Genomic DNA, 21,672 nt, shown 5'->3' with positions numbered 1-21,672 from the left:
GTCCGTCCACATCAAACCCACCAACAAGCAACAGTACCTCCATTACGACAGCTGCCACCCATTCCACATCAAACGGTCCCTTCCCCGAGGCCTAGGTCTTCGTGGCAAACGAATCTGCTCCAGTCCGGAATCCCTGAAACATTACACCAACAACCTGACAACAGCTTTCGCATCCCGCAACTACCCTCCCGACCTGGTACAGAAGCAAATAACCAGAGCCACTTCCTCATCCTCTCAAACCCAGAACCTCCCACAGAAGAACCACAAAAGTGCCCCACTTGTGACAGGATACTTTCCGGGACTGGATCAGACTCTGAATGTGGCTCTCCAGCAGGGATACGACTTCCTCAAATCCTGCCCTGAAATGAGATCCATCCTTCATGAAATCCTCCCCACTCCACCAAGAGTGTCTTTCCGCCGTCCACCTAACCTTCGTAACCTCTTAGTTCATCCCTATGAAATCCCCAAACCACCTTCCCTACCATCTGGCTCCTACCCTTGTAACCGCCCCCGGTGTAAAACCTGTCCCATGCACCCTCCCACCACCACCTACTCCAGTCCTGTAACCCGGAAGGTGTACACGATCAATGGCAGAGCCACGTGTGAAAGCACCCACGTGATCTACCAACTGACCTGCCTACACTGTGACGCATTCTATGTGGGAATGACCAGCAACAAACTGTCCATTCGCATGAATGGACACAGGCAGACAGTATTTGTTGGTAATGAGGATCACCCTGTGGCTAAACATGCCTTGGTGCACGGCCAGCACATCTTGGCACAGTGTTACACCGTCCGGGTTATCTGGATACTTCCCACTAACACCAACCTGTCCGAGCTCCGGAGATGGGAACTTGCTCTTCAGTATATCCTCTCTTCCCGTTATCCACCAGGCCTCAATCTCCGCTAATTTCAAGTTGCTGCCACTCACACCTCACCTGTCATTCAACAACATCTTTGCCTCTGCACTTCTGCCTCGACTGACATCTCTGCCCAAGGCATGTTTAGCCACAGGGTGATCCTCATTACCAACAAACACTGTCTGCCTGTGTCCATTCATGCGAATGGACAGTTTGTTGCTGGTCATTCCCACATAGAATGCGTCACAGTGTAGGCAGGTCAGTTGGTAGATCACGTGGGTGCTTTCACACGTGGCTCTGCCTTTGATCGTGGTCACCTTCCGGGTTACAGGACTGGAGTAGGTGGTGGTGGGAGGGTGCATGGGACAGGTTTTACACCCGGGGCGGTTACAAGGGTAGGAGCCAGAGGGTAGGGAAGGTGGTTTGGGGATTTCATAGGGATGAACTAAGAGGTTACGAAGGTTAGGTGGACGGCGGAAAGACACTCTTGGTGGAGTGGGGAGGATTTCATGAAGGATGGATCTCATTTCAGGGCAGGATTTGAGCAAGTCGTATCCCTGCTGGAGAGCCACATTCAGAGTCTGATCCAGTCCCGGAAAGTATCCTGTCACAAGTGGGGCACTTTTGTGGTTCTTCTGTGGGAGGTTCTGGGTTTGAGAGGATGAGGAAGTGACTCTGGTTATTTGCTTCTGTACCAGGTATGGAGGTTAGTTGCGGGATGCGAAAGCTGTTGTCAGGTTGTTGGTGTAATGCTTCAGGGATTCCGGACTGGAGCAGATTCGTTTGCCACGAAGACCTAGGCTGTAGGGAAGGGACCGTTTGATGTGGAATGGGTGGCAGCTGTCATAATGGAGGTACTGTTGCTTGTTGGTGGGTTTGATGTGGACGGACGTGTGAAGCTGGTCATTGGACAGGTGAAGGTCAACATCAAGGAAAGTGGCATGGGATTTGGTACCAGGTGAATCTGATGGAACCAAAGGAGTTGAGGTTGGAGAGGAAATTCTGGAGTTCTTCTTCACTGTGAGTCCAGATCATGAAGATGTCATCAATAAATCTGTACCAAACTTTGGGTTGGCAGGCCTGGGTAACCAAGAAGGCTTCCTCTAAGCGACCCATGAATAGGTTGGCGTACGAAGGGGCCATACATACACACAAAATTCTAGCTTTCGCAACCAATGGTTGCTTCGTCAGGAAAGAGGGAAGGAGAGGGAAAGACGAAAGGATGTGGGTTTTAAGGGAGAGGGTAAGGAGTCATTCCAATCCCTGGAGCGGAAAGACTTACCTTAGGGGGAAAGAAAGGACAGGTATACACTCGCACACACACACGTATCCATCCGCACATACACAGACACAAGCAGACATTTTATATATGTATATATAAAAAAAACAAAGATGATGTGACTTACCAAACGAATGTGCTGGCACGTCGATAGACACACAAACATACACACAAAATTCTAGCTTTCGCAACCAACGTATATGATTCAATAAGAAATGATTCAATAAGAAAAGCAACGTAGGTATTCAATAGTATCCTGAACAAGCAGTTGAAGAAATATGGTGATAATACTCGTGTCTATCACTGACATCATGACATTGACGTGAAAGCGTATCCCGACAAAAGTGGTTCAACAAGGGTGATTACAAAGATTCTGTGGGAAACTCCGACATGGAGGTCAAATTGAGATAGAAAACTGGATATACATATACATGCATAAGTTATACAGAAATATGTTACACAGAAATATGTTGGTCACTCCGACATGGAGGTCAAATTGAGATAGAAAACTGGATATACATATAAATGCATAAGTTATATAGAAATATGTTATACAGAAATATGTTGGCCAGATGGTCAAGTGCAGAAAATAATAAATGATTAAGATGAGCATCATAATACCACATGACAATATTGAACATCAAAGTACCAAAGAACATTATGATGAATGCTAACAACCAATATAGAAAGCAGGACACAAAAACATATACAGAATGAGGTATAGGTAAAAGCATAATGCAGATCAGAGTAATACACTTGACATACTGAAACATAGCTTAAACTCCATGCATAATTGGTGTGTCAAAGAAACGGTTGATGTCCAGCCATAGTATCCAACCAAAATATCTCCTACCTCACTGATGCCTTCCACAGACTATCAACCAATGTGTACAGCTTATCATGACTGTGGTCATCTGTAACAATGCAGCCAAAAATCCACTAATAATACTATTGTATCCTTATGAAAACAGCAAGAAAAATACTCCTAAATCATATTAATCAAAAGCTTTCAGAGACAACACCAGATTTACTGCAGAGCAATGGGTTTCATTATAGTTAAGATAAAGTAAACAATAAGTAAATCATTGTAAACCATAGAATGTGTGTCATGTATAAACTTCAAATAGCAGACTAAGTTTATTCAATGTAATTTATGATGACTGTCGTTAAGTCTCCATAATAATCACGCTGAACATTCAACCATATATGTACAATGCACTGCAGATTTGCTTACTGTTGAATAATTGTAAAATCATAAAAATGTGAAATAACAACAAATATTATACGAGGTGCATTCAAGTTCTAAGGCCTCCGATTTTTTTTTTTTTTTTCTAATTAACTACTCACCCGAAATTGATGAAACTGGTGTTACTTCTCGACGTAATCGCCCTGCAGACGTACACATTTTTCACAACGCTGACGCCATGATTTCATGGCAGCGGCAAAGGCTTCTTTAGGAGTCTGTTTTGACCACTGGAAAATCGCTGAGGCAATAGCAGCACGGCTGGTGAATGTGCGGCCACAGAGAGCGTCTTTCATTGTTGGAAAAAGCCAAAAGTCACTAGGAGCCAGGTCAGGTGAGTAGGGAGCATGAGGAATCACTTCAAAGTTGTTATCACGAAGAAACTGTTGCGTAACGTTAGCTCGATGTGCGGGTGCGTTGTCTTAGTGAAACTGCACACGCGCAGCCCTTCCCGGACGTTTTTGTTGCAGTGCAGGAAGGAATTTGTTCTTCAAAACATTTTTGTAGGATGCACCTGTTACCGTAGTGTCCTTTGGTATGCAATGGGTAAGGATTATGCCCTCGCTGTCCCAGAACATGGACACCCTCATTTTTTCAGCACTGGCGGTTACCCGAAATTTTTTTGGTGGCAGTGAATCTGTGTGCTTCCATTTGAGCTTACTGGGGCTTTGTTTCTGGATTGAAAAATGACATCCACGTCTAATCCATTGTCACAACCGACGAAAAGAAAGTCCCATTCATGCTGTCGTTGCGCGTCAACATTGCTTGGCAACATGCCACCCGGGCAGCCACCATGTGGTCGTCCGTCAGCATTCGTGGCACCCACCTGGATGACACTTTTCGCATTTTCAGGTCGTCATACAGGAATGTGTGCACAGAACCCACAGAAATGCCAACTCTGGAGGTGATCTGTTCAACAGTCATTCGGCGATCCCCCAAAACAATTCTCTCCACTTTCTCGATCATGTCGTCAGACCGGCTTGTGCGAGCCCGAGGTGGTTTCGGTTTGTTGTCACACTATGTTCTGCCTTCATTAAACTGTCGCACCCACGAACGCACTTTCGACACATCCATAACTCCATCACCACATGTCTCCTTCAACTGTCGATGAATTTCAATTGGTTTCACACCATGCAAATTCAGAAAACGAATGATTGCACGCTGTTCAAGTAAGGAAAAGTCGCCATTTTAAGTATTTAAAACAGTTCTCATTCTCGCCACTGGCGGTAAAATTCCATCTGCCGTATGGTGCTGCCATCTCTGGGATGTATTGACAATGAACGCGGCCTCATTTTAAAACAATGCGCATGTTTCTATCTCTTTCCAGTCCGGAGAAAAAAAAAATCGGAGGCCTTAGAACTTGAATGCACCTCGTACAAGTGACTGAGATTATACCATAGTTCCTCCTGATCAAGTAGAGTATTACGTAGACAAAAGCATGTGTATTATCCAGTTGGCTTATACTTATTTTCAAAATTCATATTGTTGTCAGTTCCTGTCAGTATATACGAGATAAGATGCTATTTTCAAATCAGTGAAAGCACTTTATATACCCAGAATTGATTTAAAAACGTGACACGAAACTAAATGTAAATGGTACAAAAAGGAATGTAGTACTGAAGTATAAAGATGTTAAAGCAGATACTACATTATCTGGGGCCCTTGTGCTTGCCAGACACTCTGTACACACAGAAAGTGTACCCCCCCGACGGTTGATTATATTAAACCCCCAACTCTGCAAATTCTCCAACTTCTTCTCAACCACCTTCCTCTTACAAATAGGTACTCCTTATGGCTTAATGAAATATAGTTCATGTGGTCTCAGTTTTAACTTACACATATAATCTTTCACCCTGCCTGGCTTGTCACTGAAAGCGCTATTATATTCTCACAGGAATCCCTCCATGTCACTTTTTTCATTGCTACTTAAATTGTCTGCTGAGTTAAGTTTGTCCAGTAATAATTGAGAAAAATCTTCATTAACCACCTGATTATCAAAATCCTCTTTATATTCATCTAAATAATTTCTGTCACAAAATACTTCCACTCCTCTTAAATTATTGCTACAATTCTCATCAAACATTATGTATAATTTAGTTTCACCATGAACACCAGATTTTGGATCAATCAAATTTAATTTCATATTTAACCAATCAAACCTAGCATTAACTTTCAGTATCCAATCCATCCCTAACAACATGTGTTCATTTTCAGGTCAGTTATTACCAGATTGTTCAAATACAGCATTACTGACAGTAAATGAAATTAATGCTTGCCTACTGATTAAATTACTAAGTTTACCAGTGGCTCCTTTTATTTTCACACCAGTAACTGGAAATTTAGTATACTGTCCAGTGTTCTTTAATCTATCTCTTAATTTACCAGACACACCACTTACTGGGCTACCAGTGTCCAATAGACAAACTTCCTTCCAGTTGCCTACAGATATTTCAATATAGGAACTACCGAGTATTTCTTGCTTATTACTTCCATCCTCTTCTGCCAATAAATCATCTTCAGTATCCATACAATTTAAATCAGCGTTTACTTGAATCTCGCTTCCTAACTTAGGTTGTAAAGTACTTAAAGGTAGCTTACAACCAGAGTGTGTGCGCTTAATACTATCACCTTTTCCTATAGCCTCCTCATTCTCTTCCAATACTTTCACTATCTTATCACTAATTAACTTATCTTGATCCTCTTTACTGTAACAATCATGGAATATCTCTCTGACCTCAATGGTTATCAATTGATTTTCAAATACCTGTTTTTCTGACTCCAAATCATCATATCCTATCATTCCATTACTCATATCATTGTCTAGCACTTCCAAATAAATCATACCATCTAATTCATCATAAAATACATCATCAGTGTTAGCATCAATTGACTTAAAATACTCATTTGCAACATCATCTGCACCTACATAAACCTCAACTTTAACTACACTTTTCTCCACATTACAATCACTATCAAAAGTACCAGAACTTTTGTCAGTGGGCACATACACATAATTCAACTTAGGTATATGATCCTCGCTTTGTTCCGCATCTTTTTCAGACAACATTGAAAATTAATCGTCACGATATAAGCTAACTAAATCATAGTCATTAGCATCATCATAAATGTTACTATTACTAAACACACAACTCTCCTCAAATAAGATAGTCAAATCATCTGTACTATGCTTAAATTTATTTTCTACTTTATTAGTATTTCCATCAGCACGAAGTCCAAGATTGCTTTATCGTAATCAACTCTGTTCATATGGTAATGATTGTGTCTATTGTGGTGTCTGTGACCTGAACGTCCCCGTCCTCTCCTTACCCTAGCCTGATTTCTGTAACTGTTGTTGTTCTGGTGGTGTTGTGATGATCCCCCATTCTAAAAATTGTTCTCCCAAGCACGATCTAATTTGTCTACGTGTTTCAGAAATGTGGGGTGGGGGTGGGGGGTGTAACTTCCTTGCGTGGAGAAACCTTTGTGAACATTGTTGTATATATATACACTGCTGGCCACCGTAAATGCAACACCAAGAAAGACAAGAGGTAGCACAATAAAATTTATTTTGTAGATAACATGTTGACCAAGTATCAAATGATTACGTTTACAGACGTCTGTGACATGTGGTTCCTGCCAGAATCAGTAGCCAGAGTAGCCGCCATTGTTGGAGATCACCGCTGCCACACGTCTCGGCATTGAGTCAAAGAGACGTTGGATGTGTTCCTGGGGTACAGCAGCCCAAGCAGCTTCCACATGTTGCCAAAGATCATCTGGTGTGGCAGCTGGGGATGTAATCTGGGTCACTCGTTGAGCAACCATGGACCACATGTTTTCTATCGGCGAAAGATCCGGAAAGCGAGCCGGCCAGGGAAGCACTTCAATCTGGTTATTGACGAAGAACCTTTGGACAATGCGTGCCACGTGTGGTCGCGCATTATCCTGTTGAAATATGGCTGTGGCCGAGCCCTGAAGGTAAGGAAGGACAACTGGCTCCAGCACCTCGGATATGTAGCGCCGGCTATTTAAAGTACCGGCAATGCGTACTAGAGGCGTGCGAGAGTAATATCAAATACCGCCCCATACCATAATACCCGGTGCAAGACCAGTGTGGCGGTGCATAATGCAGCTTTCCAGCATCCTCTCTCCACGGTGTCTCCATACTCGAATCCGACCATCGTGGTGCTGCAGACAGAAGCGTGCCTCATCAGTAAAGACAACGTCATTCCATTCTGCCGTCCACATCCGTCTGTCAGCACACCATTGGCGATGGGGACGTCTGTGGTTCTGCGTCAATGGTAGACGAAGCAATGGACGTCTTGCGGACAGACCACTCTGCTGTAAACGGCGTCGAATGGTACGCGCAGACACTGGATGATGCGTTACAGACGCAATGTGCTGTGCTATGGTTCGGGATGTCACTGAGTGATCCGTCACTGCCATGCGCACAATTTGCCTATCAGCACGTGCAGTGGTGCACCGAGGTGAATGCGATCGACCACGTCGGTCCGTCGTACCCTCCTGCATCCAACAGTCACATATCCGCATTACAGTTGTTTGGTTTCGTCCAACACGACTAGCGATTTCTCTGTATGATAATCCACAATCTCGGTAAGCCACTATCCTTCCTCTGTCAAACTCGGACACTTGATCAAACGATGTTCGCTGTTGTCTACGAGGCATAACTGAACGTCTTGTGAAACAACCACAAGGTAAACACACGTGCCGAACGTACACTCGTCGAAATCGCCAAGCCTTAAATGGCGCTATGAGGTGGCGCCACAGGCGCGCGTGATGTGCGTCTGCGCTGAAATTCTAATCAGTTGCATATCTCATCGCTGCAAACCCATGGTGTAAATTTCACTTGATTCGGATGCTTCCTTCAGGGTGTTGCATTTACGGTGGCCAGCAATATATATATATATATATATATATATATATATATATATATATATATATATATATATATATATATATATATATATATATATATATATATATATAAAGATGATGTGACTTACCAAACGAAAGCGCTGGTACGTCGATAGACACACAAACATACACACAAAATTCAAACTTTCGCAACCAACGGTTGCTTCGTCAGGAAAGAGGGAAAAAACAAAGATGATGTGACTTACCAAATGAAAGCGCTGGCACGTCGATACACACACAAACAAACACAAACATACACACAAAATTCAAGCTTTCCCCGGAAGGTGTATACGATCAAAGGCAGAGCCACGTGTGAAAGCACCCACGTGATTTACCAACAGACCTGCCTACACTGTGATGCATTCTATGTGGGAATGACCAGCAACAAACTGTCCATTCGCATGAATGGACACAGGCAGACAGTGTTTGTTGGTTATGAGGATCACCCTGTGGCTAAACATGCCTTGGTGCACGGCCAGCACATCTTGGCACAGTGTTACACCGTTCGGGTTATCTGGATACTTCCCACTAACACCAACCTATCCGAACTCCGGAGATGGGAACTTGCCCTTCAGTATATCCTATCCTCTCCTCTCGTTATCCGCCAGGCCTCAACCTCCGCTAATTTCAAGTTGCCGCCGCTCATACCTCACCTGTCTTTCAACATCTTTGCCTCTGTACTTCCGCCTCGACTGACATCTCTGCCCGAACTCTTTGCCTTTACAAATGTCTGCTTCTGTCTGTGTATGTTGCTGGTCATTCCCACATAGAAAGCTTCACAGTGTAGGCAGGTCTGTTTGTAAATCACATGGGTGCTTTCACACGTGGCTCTGCCTTTGATCGTGTACACCTTCCGGGTTACAGGACTGGAGTAGGTGGTGGTGGGAGGGTGCATGGGACAGGTTTTACAGCGGGCGCGCACACACACACACACACACACACACACACACACACACACACACACACACACAGCTTAAGAGTTGACTGAAGATTATTTAATACTCCATTCACTTTGCTGTTTACTGAAGAAATTTTTCTGAAACAAGTCTAGAATTTAATTTTAGTTTCTCATCAGTGACATTATTTTCATTTTCAGTATAAGTTCGTATGTTATGCAACTTTGATTTTCATCTGTTGAGTTTGTCAATGACAATGTTTTTTGTTCTTTTTACTCGTTCGTTGATTACATCAGCATGTTTGTTAACTAGCTGTAATACAGTAACAGCAAAGTTCTTCAGACAATCCACTTCAGTTTCTACATTGTCTACTCTTTCATTTACACTGTTTTTTTTTTTTTTTTTGTCTGTTTGCCTCATTAATGTCTTCCCTAATTGCGTCTCATTTCTGGTCCATTTTTATGAGAATTTTGTCTATTTGTCCAGAATTGTTTTTGAATAATTTAGAAAACTGATCTGATAAGTTTTCTGATTGTTGAAATCTGTGGAAAGGTGAAATTAAACAACTTGATGTGTTTTCGTGGCTTTGAGTGTTTAGATTCGGTGTCGATGGATGCAGCTTCCGACCTGATCGTGTTGTGATTCTGTCTTGGTCATGTACATTAAATATATTGCTTCTATTCATTTTAATTTTTTTTTTTATATCATAAAAAAATTTCTGAAGACTATCTTTCCTATAATATTTTCAATGTGTATGTCACACGCAGTTATTTTTGCTTGATTTAAACATGCAATTTCACTTTGTAAGAGTTCACTGTTTCACTACTCTGTTATGTAAATAATGTTTTGGCACTCATCTGGCAATCCATGCTGCTGGCTACTGGCTTTGATTCATTGACTCAGATGTCCACTTTTTCCATCCAGGTCCTTGTTTCCATTTATGTCCCAATGCTCGTGTATGGCACAGTATATCGTGAACAATGATGACAGCTGACGCTCGATAACAATTAGCACACGATGCAGTTTTATGCACATCCTAGCTCCTTTCACCATGTTGAAATATAATGTGGTGAAAAATGATTTTTTTGTGGTGAAGTTCGGGATGTGTATTGTTGCTTAACACAAGAAAACAGAATACCACATCATATTATGCATATCCTCCACCAAATAAATAATATGTATCTTGTGTAATCTGAGGTGCTGCTTCTTAATCTTGATGTTAATGCATTGCCACTCGGTAATCGTGCAGTGGTAGAAATAAGCTCAAGGTATTCGTGTTCACAGTGAGTTTTATTCCGCATGCTAGATGTTCGGCGATGAACTACATGTAAAATTGACTTAACACGGTCTCATGACTCACATCAAACTGAACTCCAACTGAGATATGGCAGCATACAAATTGCCTCGGTTTACATGATTTTAAACAATTAGTGACATTGTTACATGTTAAACTTTTAGGTTTAGCAATTAAAGCTTTTACATACATCTTACCAAATTACATAGAAATTTATATGAAATAAAAGTGAATAAATTCGTACAATGACAGGAAAGAATCTGTTTCTATTGAGACTATAAATTACATGTTTTATCATTACATCAATATATTTCATTAATTTGCATACACCAGTAATCATCCTATCATTTTCAGGTGAACAGAGGGATTAGTTTTATTTGATGAAAGGCCGAGATTCAATTAATTAACTTATGTTCAAGTAAAACTTTACATTCTATATAGTTGTAATTACAATTCCATTGTTGTTGTTGTTGTTGTTGTTGTGGTCTTCAGTCCTGAAACTGGTTTGATGCAGCTCTCCATGCTACTCTATCCTGTGCAAGCTTTTTCATCTCCCAGTACCTACTGCAACCTACATCCTTCTGAATCTGCTTAGTATATTCATCTCTTGGTCTCCCTCTACGATTTTTACCCTCCACACTGCCCTCCAATACTAAATTGGTGATCCCTTGATGCCTCAGAACATGTCCTACCAACCGATCCCTTCTTCTGGTCAAGTTGTGCCACAAACTTCTCTTCTCCCCAATCCTATTCAATACTTCCTCATTAGTTATGTGATCTACCCATCTAATCTTCAGCATTCTTCTGTAGCACCACATTTCGAAAGCTTCTATCCTCTTCTTGTCCAAACTATTTATTGTCCATGTTTCACTTCCATACATGGCTACACTCCATACAAATACTTTCAGAAATGACTTCCTGACACTTAAATCTATACTCGATGTTAACAAATTTCTCTTCTTCAGAAACGATTTCCTTGCCATTGCCAGTCTACATTTTATATCCTCTCTACTTCGACCATCATCAGTTATTTTACTCCCTAAATAGCAAAACTCCTTTACTACTTTAAGTGTCTCATTTCCTAATCTAATTCCCTCAGCATCACCCGACTTCATTAGACTACATTCCATTATCCTTATTTTGCTTTTGTTGATGTTCATCTTATATACTCCTTTCAAGACACTATCCATTCCATTCAACTGCTCTTCCAAGTCCTTTGCTGTCTCTGATAGAATTACAATGTCATCGGCGAACCTCAAAGTTTTTATTTCTTCTCCATGAATTTTAATACCTACTCCGAATTTTTCTTTTGTTTCCTTTACTGCTTGCTCAATATACAGATTGAACAACATTGGGGAGAGGCTAAACCCTGTCTTACTCCCTTCCCAACCACTGCTTCCCTTTCATGTCCCTCGACTCTTATAACTGCCATCTGGTTTCTGTACAAATTGTAAATAGCCTTTCGCTCCCTGTATTTTACCCCTGCCACCGTTGGAATTTGAAAGAGAGTATTCCAGTCAACATTGTCAAAAGCTTTCTCTAAGTCTATAAATGCTAGAAACGTAGGTTTGCCTTTCCTTAATCTTTCTTCTAAGATAAGTCGTAAGGTCAGTATTGCCTCACGTGTTCCAGTGTTTCTACAGAATCCAAACTGATCTTCCCCGAGGTTGGCTTCTACTAGTTTTTCCATTCGTCTGTAAAGAATTCGTGTTAGTATTTTGCACCTGTGACTTATTAAACTGATAGTTCGGTAATTTTCACATCTGTCAACACCTGCTTTCTTTGGGATTGGAATTATTATATTCTTCTTGAAGTCTGAGGGTATTTCGCCTGTTTCATACATCTTGCTCACCAGATGGTAGAGTTTTGTCAGGACTGGCTCTCCCAAGGCCGTCAGTAGTTCCAATGGAATGTTGTCTACTCCGGGGGTCTTTCAGTGCTCTGTCAAACTCTTCACGCAGTATCATATCTCCCATTTCATCTTCATCATCCTCTTCCATTTCCATAAAATTGTCCTCAAGTACATCGCCCTTGTATAGACCCTTTATATACTCCTTCCACCTTTCTGCTTTCCCTTCTTTGCTTAGAACTGGGTTTCCATCTGAGCTCTTGATATTCGTACAAGTGATTCTCTTATCTCCAAAGGTCTCTTTAATTTTCCTGTAGGCAGTATCTCTCTTACCCCTAGTGAGATAGGTCTCTACATCCTTACATTTGTTCTCTAGCCATCCCTGCTTAGCCATTTTGCACTTCCTGTCGATCTCATTTTTGAGACGTTTGTATTCCCTTTTGCCTGCTTCATTTACTGCATTTTTATATTTTCTCCTTTCATCATTAAATTCAATATTTCTTCTGTTACCCAAGGATTTCTATTAGCCCTCGTCTTTTTACCTACTTGATCCTCTGCTGCCTTCGCTACTTCATCCCTCAAAGCTACCCATTCTTCTTCTACTGTAGTTCTTTCCCCCATTCCTGTCAATTGTTCCCTTATGCTCTCCCTGAAACTCTCTACAACCTCTGGTTCTTTCAGTTTATCCAGGTCCCATCTCCTTCAATTCCCACCTTTTTGCAGTTTCTTCAGTTTTAATCTACAGGTCATAACCAATAGATTGTGGTCAGAGTCCACATCTGCCCCTGGAAATGTCTTACAATTTAAAACCTGGTTCCTAAATCTCTGTCTTACCATTATATAATCTATCTGATACCTTTTAGTATCTCCAGGGTTCTTCCATGTATACAACCTTCTTTCATGATTCTTAAACCAAGTGTTAGCTATGATTATGTTGTGCTCTGTGCAAAATTCTACCAGGCGGCTTCCTCTTTCATTTCTTAGCCCCAATCCATATTCACCTACTATGTTTCCTTCTCTCCCTTTTCCTACACTCGAATTCCAGTCACCCATGACTATTAAATTTTCGTCTCCCTTCACAATCTGAATATTTTCTTTTATTTCATCATACATTTCTTCAATTTCTTCGTCATCTGCAGAGCTAGTTGGCATATAAATTTGTAATACTGTAGTAGGTGTGGGCTTCGTATCTATCTTGGCCACAATAATGCGTTCACTATGCTGTTTGTAGTAGCTTACCCGCATTCCTATTTTCCTATTCATTATTAAACCTACTTCTGCATTACCCCTATTTGATTTTGTGTTTATAACCCTGTAGTCACCTGACCAGAAGTCTTGTTCCTCCTGCCACTGAACTTCACTAATTCCCACTATATCTAACTTCAACCTATCCATTTCCCTTTTTAAATTTTCTAACCTACCTGCCCGATTAAGGGATCTGACATTCCACGCTCCGATCCGTAGAACGCCAGTTTTCTTTCTCCTGATAACGACATCTTCTTGAGTAGTCCCCACCCGGAGATCCGAATGGGGGACTATTTTACCTCCGGAATATTTTACCCAAGAGGACGCCATCATCATTTAATCATACAGTAAAGCTGCATGTCCTCAGGAAAAATTACGTCTGTAGTTTCCCCTTGCTTTCAGCCGTTCGCAGTACCATCACAGCAAGGCCGTTTTGGTTATTGTTACAAGGCCACATCAATCAATCATCCAGACTGTTGCCCTTGCAACTACTGAAAAGGCTGCTGCCCCTCTTCAGGAACCACACGTTTGTCTGGCCTCTCAACAGATACCCCTCCGTTGTGGTTGCACCTACGGTACGGCTATCTGTATCGCTGAGCACGCAAGCCTCCCCACCAACGGCAAGGTCCATGGTTCATGGGGGGAGGGGGGGGGGAGGACAATTCCATTAACTAACACCAATTAAAACATTATTATGCTTAATTCTGACTGCCAAATTTTCATGTTATATTTCTATTATGGATACAATTTGGTTTTTAGTTTCAAAACATAAAAAACAGCTGTCTTTCGATGACTAGCAATTCGCCGATGACATTGTAATTCTGTCAGAGACAGCAAGGGACTTGGAAGAGCAGTTGAACGGAATAGACAGTGTCTTGAAAGGAGGATATAAGATGAACATCAACAAAAGCAAAACAAGGATAATGGAATGTGGTCGAATTAAGTCGGGTGATGCTGAGGGAATTAGATTAGGAAATGAGACACTTAAAGTAGTAAAGGAGTTTTGCTATTTAGGGAGTAAAATAACCGATGATGGTCGAAGTAGAGAGGATATAAAATGTAGACTGGCAATGGCAAGGAAAGCGTTTCTCAAGAAGAGAAATTTGTTAACATCGAGTATAGATTTAGGTGTCAGGAAGTCGTTTCTGAAAGTATTTGTATGGAGTGTAGCCATGTATGGAAGTGAGACATGGACGATAACCAGTTTGGACAAGAAGAGAATAGAAGCTTTCGAAATGTGGTGCTACAGAAGAATGCTGAAGATAAGGTGGGTAGATCACGTAACTAATGAGGAGGTATTGAATAGGATTGGGGAGAAGAGAAGTTTGTGGCACAACTTGACTAGAAGAAGGGATCGGTTGGTAGGACATGTTTTGAGGCATCAAGGCATCACAAATTTAGCATTGGAGGGCAGCGTGGAGGGTAAAAATCGTAGAGGGAGACCAAGAGATGAATACACTAAGCAGATTCAGAAGGATGTAGGTTGCAGTAGGTACTGGGAGATGAAGAAGCTTGCACAGGATAGAGTAGCATGGAGAGCTGCATCAAACCAGTCTCAGGACTGAAGACCATAACAACAATCGTTACTCCGTAATTACAATAGAAATTTTACTCCTACCATGTGCCTGAAGTTTGTATAATGTACAAATTGTGATGGTACATCAGCTTTTAACCCAATATGTTTCCTCCATTCTGCATATTGGTGAGACCCAATGTAAACAATGTCAAAACAATAGCTTTAATTAATGCAGATTATTAATTTTCTGCAAAAGAAGATCTTCAGTGTATTTGAATCCAGATAACCAGAAAAGACAAAATCAAAGCAGCATACTGATATTACACATATGCCCTCTTTGGGAGAGTGGTGATGAGACTGGTAAAAGGATATAGGGTCCCAAAGGGTCATGGTATCACACAATAAATTTGTGATTCTATTGATCATCAGTTTAAGTTACACAAATTTATGTGACCTGGGCGTGAATTTTTGATGACGATGTCTGTAGTTGTAGGTTTTCCGTAAATTTGACATTTGGTTAGTTATTATCATTGCTTATTTTTAGGTCTAGAAAATTGATGGATTTGTTGTTTTCTGTTTATGTTGTAAATTTTCTTTTCAGGTGTAGATGTTTAATTCCTGGTGAATTGTTTGTATATCCTTGTTCATTTATTAGCAGTAATGTAGTGTTTAAATACTGACAGTAGTAGATAATTTTGTTGAAGGATGGAGAACTGGAGTTGAAAAATTTTTCTTCTATACTTTGAGAAATATGTCTGCAATGGTACTCGCTATGCAGTTCCTTTTGTTACCTCATTTTTCTGTTATATATTTTCTTACCAAATTCAAAATTAATTTTGTGATAGAATGAACTATAGTCAGAAGTTTTATTTATTTCATAAGTTTCAACAGGGGTTATGTTTCTATATCTAAGGCGGTTGTCTTTTATAATTTTAATTGTCTCAACTACTAGTATGTTTGTATATAAATTTGTAATATGAAAATGTCAACTTACCTGCTTGGGGGATTTGTATGTATGGTGAACCCCCACTCACCATTACCTTTTGCCGTCCACTTCACTCCAGACCCATATGCTGTGCCAGCTGCACATGCAACTGGCTGCACCGGCACACCACAGATGTTACTCGATACACTAAACTAAGGCTTGCTAGCTGTGGACGTGGGGATCGACACTAGAGGTTCCACCATTGGCCTCCAGTGTGAGGCTGCTACACTGGCTGTGCACACTGCCTCAAAAGCAGTGCCACCGACATCAGTGATGTCTACAGTTGTCTATATCTAGGCTAATGAGATCATTCCAGTCTTTGCCATGCTGTCAACTGTTACTTATCGTGCACCCCTCACGATTTGGCCAATGTCGTGCTACTGCTCTTGTCTCACCTCCGGGCATGTTTCACATTATTGTACATTGTGTCATTGCGTGTTGTAGCCTACCAATACATAGATCCAAAAACCAATGTTTGTTTGTGTTATGTGCCAGAACACAACTAGTGACTGCGGATTGAGCTTGTGTGTGTTCTCCATCACTTGAACTGTGAAAACTTATATGCCAATTTTGGCGCGTGACTGATACTTCAGGACAGTGACCTTATCTGTGAGCTATGCACCTTGTCTACTGAATGACCACAGGTGTCTCCTTCTTTCCAGTCACTATGGCCAAATCAACTCCTGCTGATGATCAAGCGACGTGGTGCAGTGGTTAGCACACTGGACTCGTCGCATTTGGGAGGACGACGGTTCAGTCCCGCGTCCAGCCATCCTGATTTAGGTTTTCCATGATTTCCCTAAATCGCTTCAGGCAAATGCCTGGATGGTTCCTTTGACAGGGCATGGCCGACTTCCCCATCTTTCCATAATCTGATGAGACCATTGACCTCACTGTTTGGTATCTTCCCCCAAATCAATTTCCCCCCCCCTCTTGCTACTCTTTACATAACAGCTGATGGTTCATCAAGTAGAAAATCAAAACTATGTGGAGGACCTCCTGGGCAGAGTACTGCAGTAGTTGATGGTCAGTCTTTTGTCATTCCTACTGTATGAGGAAAAATCAAAAGACTGAAGCTTGTACGAACAAACGCTGCGACAGCATTTTAAGGCTTTTAAGGTAAATGATGATGATACTGCGAAATCCCTTCTCTTATTGTGGGTTCCACCATAAACTTATCAGTTGTTGTGCAAGCTGCCCCGCCCTCCCCCACATTGTATTGTAATTGCAGCTCACCTTGAATTTTACCAATGTCGCAAGCAACCGAGTCAGTCTTATCAAGCTTGGGCGGCTGACCTCCATGGGCTAAGTGATTTGTGCAAGTTCCAAATGCCTGCCTCCAAAGAATCTTACGCAGAAGTCATTACCAGAGATGCTATCATCTGTGCAGCACTTGATAAAGAGTTTCAGTTAAAAACTTTACAGTTTGATGTCTGTTCAGTAGATGAGGTTTCACACTGAGCACTGTCCTACGAAGTCGTGCAAATGGTGGGAGCCACATGAGCCACTTAGATTCCTGGGAGGACATTGCCACGGTGAACGGTAAACTCAGACACATGGAGGATTCATTAGTCATTGGTGGCGTCAAACTGTGTGTGCATCACTCGCTTGGAAACAGTGGACTCATGCCGTCCCAGGTTACAACAGCCTTACCTAGGGTGTTTTCAGAAGCATGCTAGGAACAACTTTCCATACCACTGGGCGGGTTGCATTAAATTTAAAAGACAGGGTCACTTCACATCTGTTTACCTGGCAGCCATTGCTGTCTCATGATTATGAGATCAAATGGACTTTGATGTTATATGTTTTGCACCATCCACTTGGGAAGATTCTTCCTATAAACTACTCATTTTGCTTTCAACTCGGTATGGGTGCCACTGCCAGTCTCTTCAATTTTCAAACATATTTATAATGGAGGGCACCCATACTCACTCCAACAATTTGATGTTTGGCAAATTATAACAAGCAACACATTCTGTTGAAAGGGCAGTTTACCACAAAAGCCATTTACAAAAATGTAACCAGGGACATAAATTTCTTGGTCGTAAATAGTGCTGATACTTACAATCTTTTTGGCCTGGATGTATTGATATCTTTTGGATTTTCCATCAGTGATTCAGTAAACACGATCTCAGAGAATGTTATCAACAACTGGACATGCAATGCACTGAATTCTACACGTGTTTGTATCTACACCAATGTGAGTCTCCTGGTTTCAGTCTAAACTCTGCTGTCAACCTTTACTTATCACGCAGCCATCAAGATTTGTATGCTGTTATGTTATTGACTTTGTATCACCTCTGGGCATGTTTCATATTATTATACACTGTGCCATCGCATGTTGTAGCCTGCCAGTTAACAGACGGAAAAACTAGTGTTTGTGTTGTGTGCCACAACAGTATGCTTATTGTATGGGCTAGTGTTCATGAGTTTTTTGTAGTGTATTTTCTGTTCTATGTGTATATTTTGTTCAATAATGTGTTTAGCTTTTCACCTAGGTTATATGTCACACTGTCAGTACAATTTACTATTGGATGGATCGGGATATGGTCTTTGTGTATGTCTGGTTGTGCTCACAAAGTGGTCAAACGTGGATTCATGACACTGAATGATTTGAAAATATTTGGATGTAGATTCATTAAGTGCCATATGTGGTAAACATTTAATTTTGTGGCAGTGCTATACATCACAAAGCTACAGCATTAGCCTTTTAGCTTCACACACAGTGTCATTGTTTAACTGTCCATTGTGCTTTGTTTTCATAAATAGCTGTGTGAAGTTTTTATATAGAGTAAAAACCTCACACTTCACTAGTCCCTATCCTCCACCTGCCTATCCCTTTCCCTGCTACCGTTTCAGTCCTGCAAATGCCTTTTATCACTTCAGTGGACCTGCACAGACCTTTCCTGTTCTCTATAGCCCCCCCCCCCCCCTCCTCTGCACCCCTCACCACGGCATCAAGATGCTGCTCTTAGCAGCCCACTATCTTTTCCTCCTGAACTCCCTGAAAACTCCCATAGGCAGCACTAACATGTTTTCCTCCACCCCAACATTGCTATCCGTCCCTGCTCTAAGCCTTTTCTGTACCCCACTCAAGCAAATATCACTGCTCACCTCAAGTGAAGTCACAGATGGGCCTTTAGTGCCCAGAGGTGACAATGGCTTTATCTGTGTGTGAGTTTACAAGTTTAGATGTATGTATGTGTCATTTAATCTACATGTGGTGAAGGACTTAGTCCGATGCTAATAATATCTAGCAGTCTTTTGTTATTGTGCCTGCTCTATGTGGTCAATAGCAATCAATCCGTCTCATATTTTTGTTGTTCTGTCCTGGATTTTTCATTGTTCTCAGCAACATAACCAAAATCGAAAACATAGCTAAACTTTTGTACAGTGTCCTTAAAAGCAGCACATTTCAAAAAGGTCAGCTAAATTTTCAGTCCTTTTTTATGTTCCTGTTGACCATTCATGGCTTCAGCTATACAGTGAGTGATTACCTGTATTCTTTGCATATTTTTGTTTCATTATGTAATGGTTTTATAGATTCTTTGGTGACCCTTACAGATACAGGTAGATGCAACACAGTTACCATCTGGTGCATCTATTCATCCATTTGCACCAGTACCACCTCTCCAACCTGGAGGTATGGCAACAAGTATTCTGGGAGTTGACTTTGCTGATTCAACGCAGCCTCTGTCATTTGGTTTGGTCCTGAATGGAAGAACATGTCGGGTACAGCTGAGGCCCCCTGTTGGAGAGCTCATTCGAGCTGTCAGCATGCCAGAACAACTGTTCATTGTTGAGCATGGTGAGCTACATCATCACTCCTGATCAGTTTGCAGAATGAAAAAATGTTCTGAGTAGTCAACAGAATCTCTGATAGCAACAGGAGAGACCTCATCTTAAAACTGCTTGGATGACATTGTTTTATTGTTTTTATATGTGTGTCTACTTAATTTAGCCAACATAGAACTGTCGCCTACATTTTTAATACTCTTGATATTTTATTGCTGAGAAAAATAGTTAAAATATAGTGAAAATCTTTCATTCCTACCTTTTTACAATACTGCTTATTTTCCTTTACTTCTGTTTATTCCATCAGTTTTTTGGGCCCATACAAAACACTTCATTATCCAAAATTATTAAGAAAATCCTGTTATGCAGTATATTTCCTTACTGAAGGGAAATAGTATTGCCCTGTTGTTAGTGGTTGTGTAGCCGGCGATAAGTTAATGTACAAAATAAACTGGTGTGCATGTAATGTCTATTTTAGAGCTCTGAACCAAAGAAACTCATGGTGCTTATGGGAAATTTGTGATTTCTGCAAATCATTTTTTTTTTTTTCATTTGCATGGATATTGCCATCTGTTGTCAATGTCAATGGGACTCCCTTCCTGATCACCATCACACACGTCCTTGTGGCCATGGTCAAGTTGCTGACACCATTTCATGACAGCTCCATGTACTGCCAGAATTTCATGGTGAATCTGTGCGCAGTTTAGACGTTGTTCTCACTAGAATAGCACTGCCCTGCTCACTTCAACCTTTGATTATGTTTCTAGTTGCCATCCAATCTCACTTGCACACTGTGCTGTACCTGTTAACCATACCACAGCAGAACTGTGTCTGCAGGAAGCTCTCTTCTGATAATATGCCACTCTTATTGTTCAGTGGTCCTAGCATGGGACAAGGTGTGGACCTTACTTCTTGAAGTCCCCTCATAATGCTAGTGTTGAGGTATTGGTGGCATACTGACAGTGAAAAGGGTACTGGTATATTTACTCCTAAGATTTTACATTGGACTAATGAAATTCTCACATAGTCGATAAAAAGTTGTTTTGGGAGGATGGGTCAAAGGGAAGCACATTTTTATTCATTGAACTTTTGTGCAAGTGTGTGCCTTAGAAGGGGTGGCACATCAACAGTGTGACATGTTCAAGGTTAACAAGAGACTACTTTCTGAGAAGTTTTCTATTTAGATTTCTGTACCCTTATTGTACCTATTAGAGGTGGCTGTAGTTTTCCCATAAAATTCTGGGTGCTTATGACCTTAGATGTTTTGCACCCTAAAACTAAAAACCTAAAAAAGTCCATAAAATTCATGGCTTTGTATGTATAGTAGTTTTGCATCAGATGATTGTATTGTACTGTCCTCTACAAAAGTGGCTGATGCATAAGACACTGGACAAGCCAACTTGTATTTATACAGGTGAAAGATATTTTTATGCATACATCCTTAAAATGACAGATAATAAACTTGACACACATTCTTTCTTCTCTAATGTTGTGAAAATGTTGTGTAGTGCTGTGTCACATGACAAGGAGGGGGAGGGGGGCCTGAATGCAAACGTTGATGAGGAAACAAGGAGTGTAGCAAAGTGTGGAATGAAATCAAGGATGTTGTAAATGAGGTGGCAAAGGCAGTTACCAAGAAGCAGATCAGGGGCAAGATGATTTTGTTTTGGGGACAAATGCATTAAGGCATTAGCCAAGAGAAGAGAAGATAAGCGAAGGGGAGCTGTCTGCAAGGCACAGATTTTGTTCAAGGCCAAGCAGAGTTTGAAGAAGTGTGG

General features: G+C 41.2%; 1 protein-coding gene across 1 annotated transcript in view; it reads left to right on the top strand.

The window, feature by feature from the left end:
• Nucleotides 1–21,672, top strand: part of LOC126198764 (AP-3 complex subunit beta-2) — a 264,029-nt gene that overhangs the window by 188,954 nt on the left and 53,403 nt on the right. Inside the window, exon 17 of the mRNA XM_049935322.1 lies at nt 19,664–19,907. Within this exon, the coding sequence (XP_049791279.1) occupies nt 19,664–19,907 (244 nt within the window). The remainder of the gene's footprint in view (nt 1–19,663; nt 19,908–21,672) is intronic.

Source organism: Schistocerca nitens, chromosome 8 (assembly GCF_023898315.1).
Source record: "Schistocerca nitens isolate TAMUIC-IGC-003100 chromosome 8, iqSchNite1.1, whole genome shotgun sequence".
NCBI lineage: Eukaryota > Metazoa > Arthropoda > Insecta > Orthoptera > Acrididae > Schistocerca > Schistocerca nitens.
Note: the sequence above shows the minus strand (reverse complement) of the source record. Positions and strands in the feature narration are given on the sequence as shown.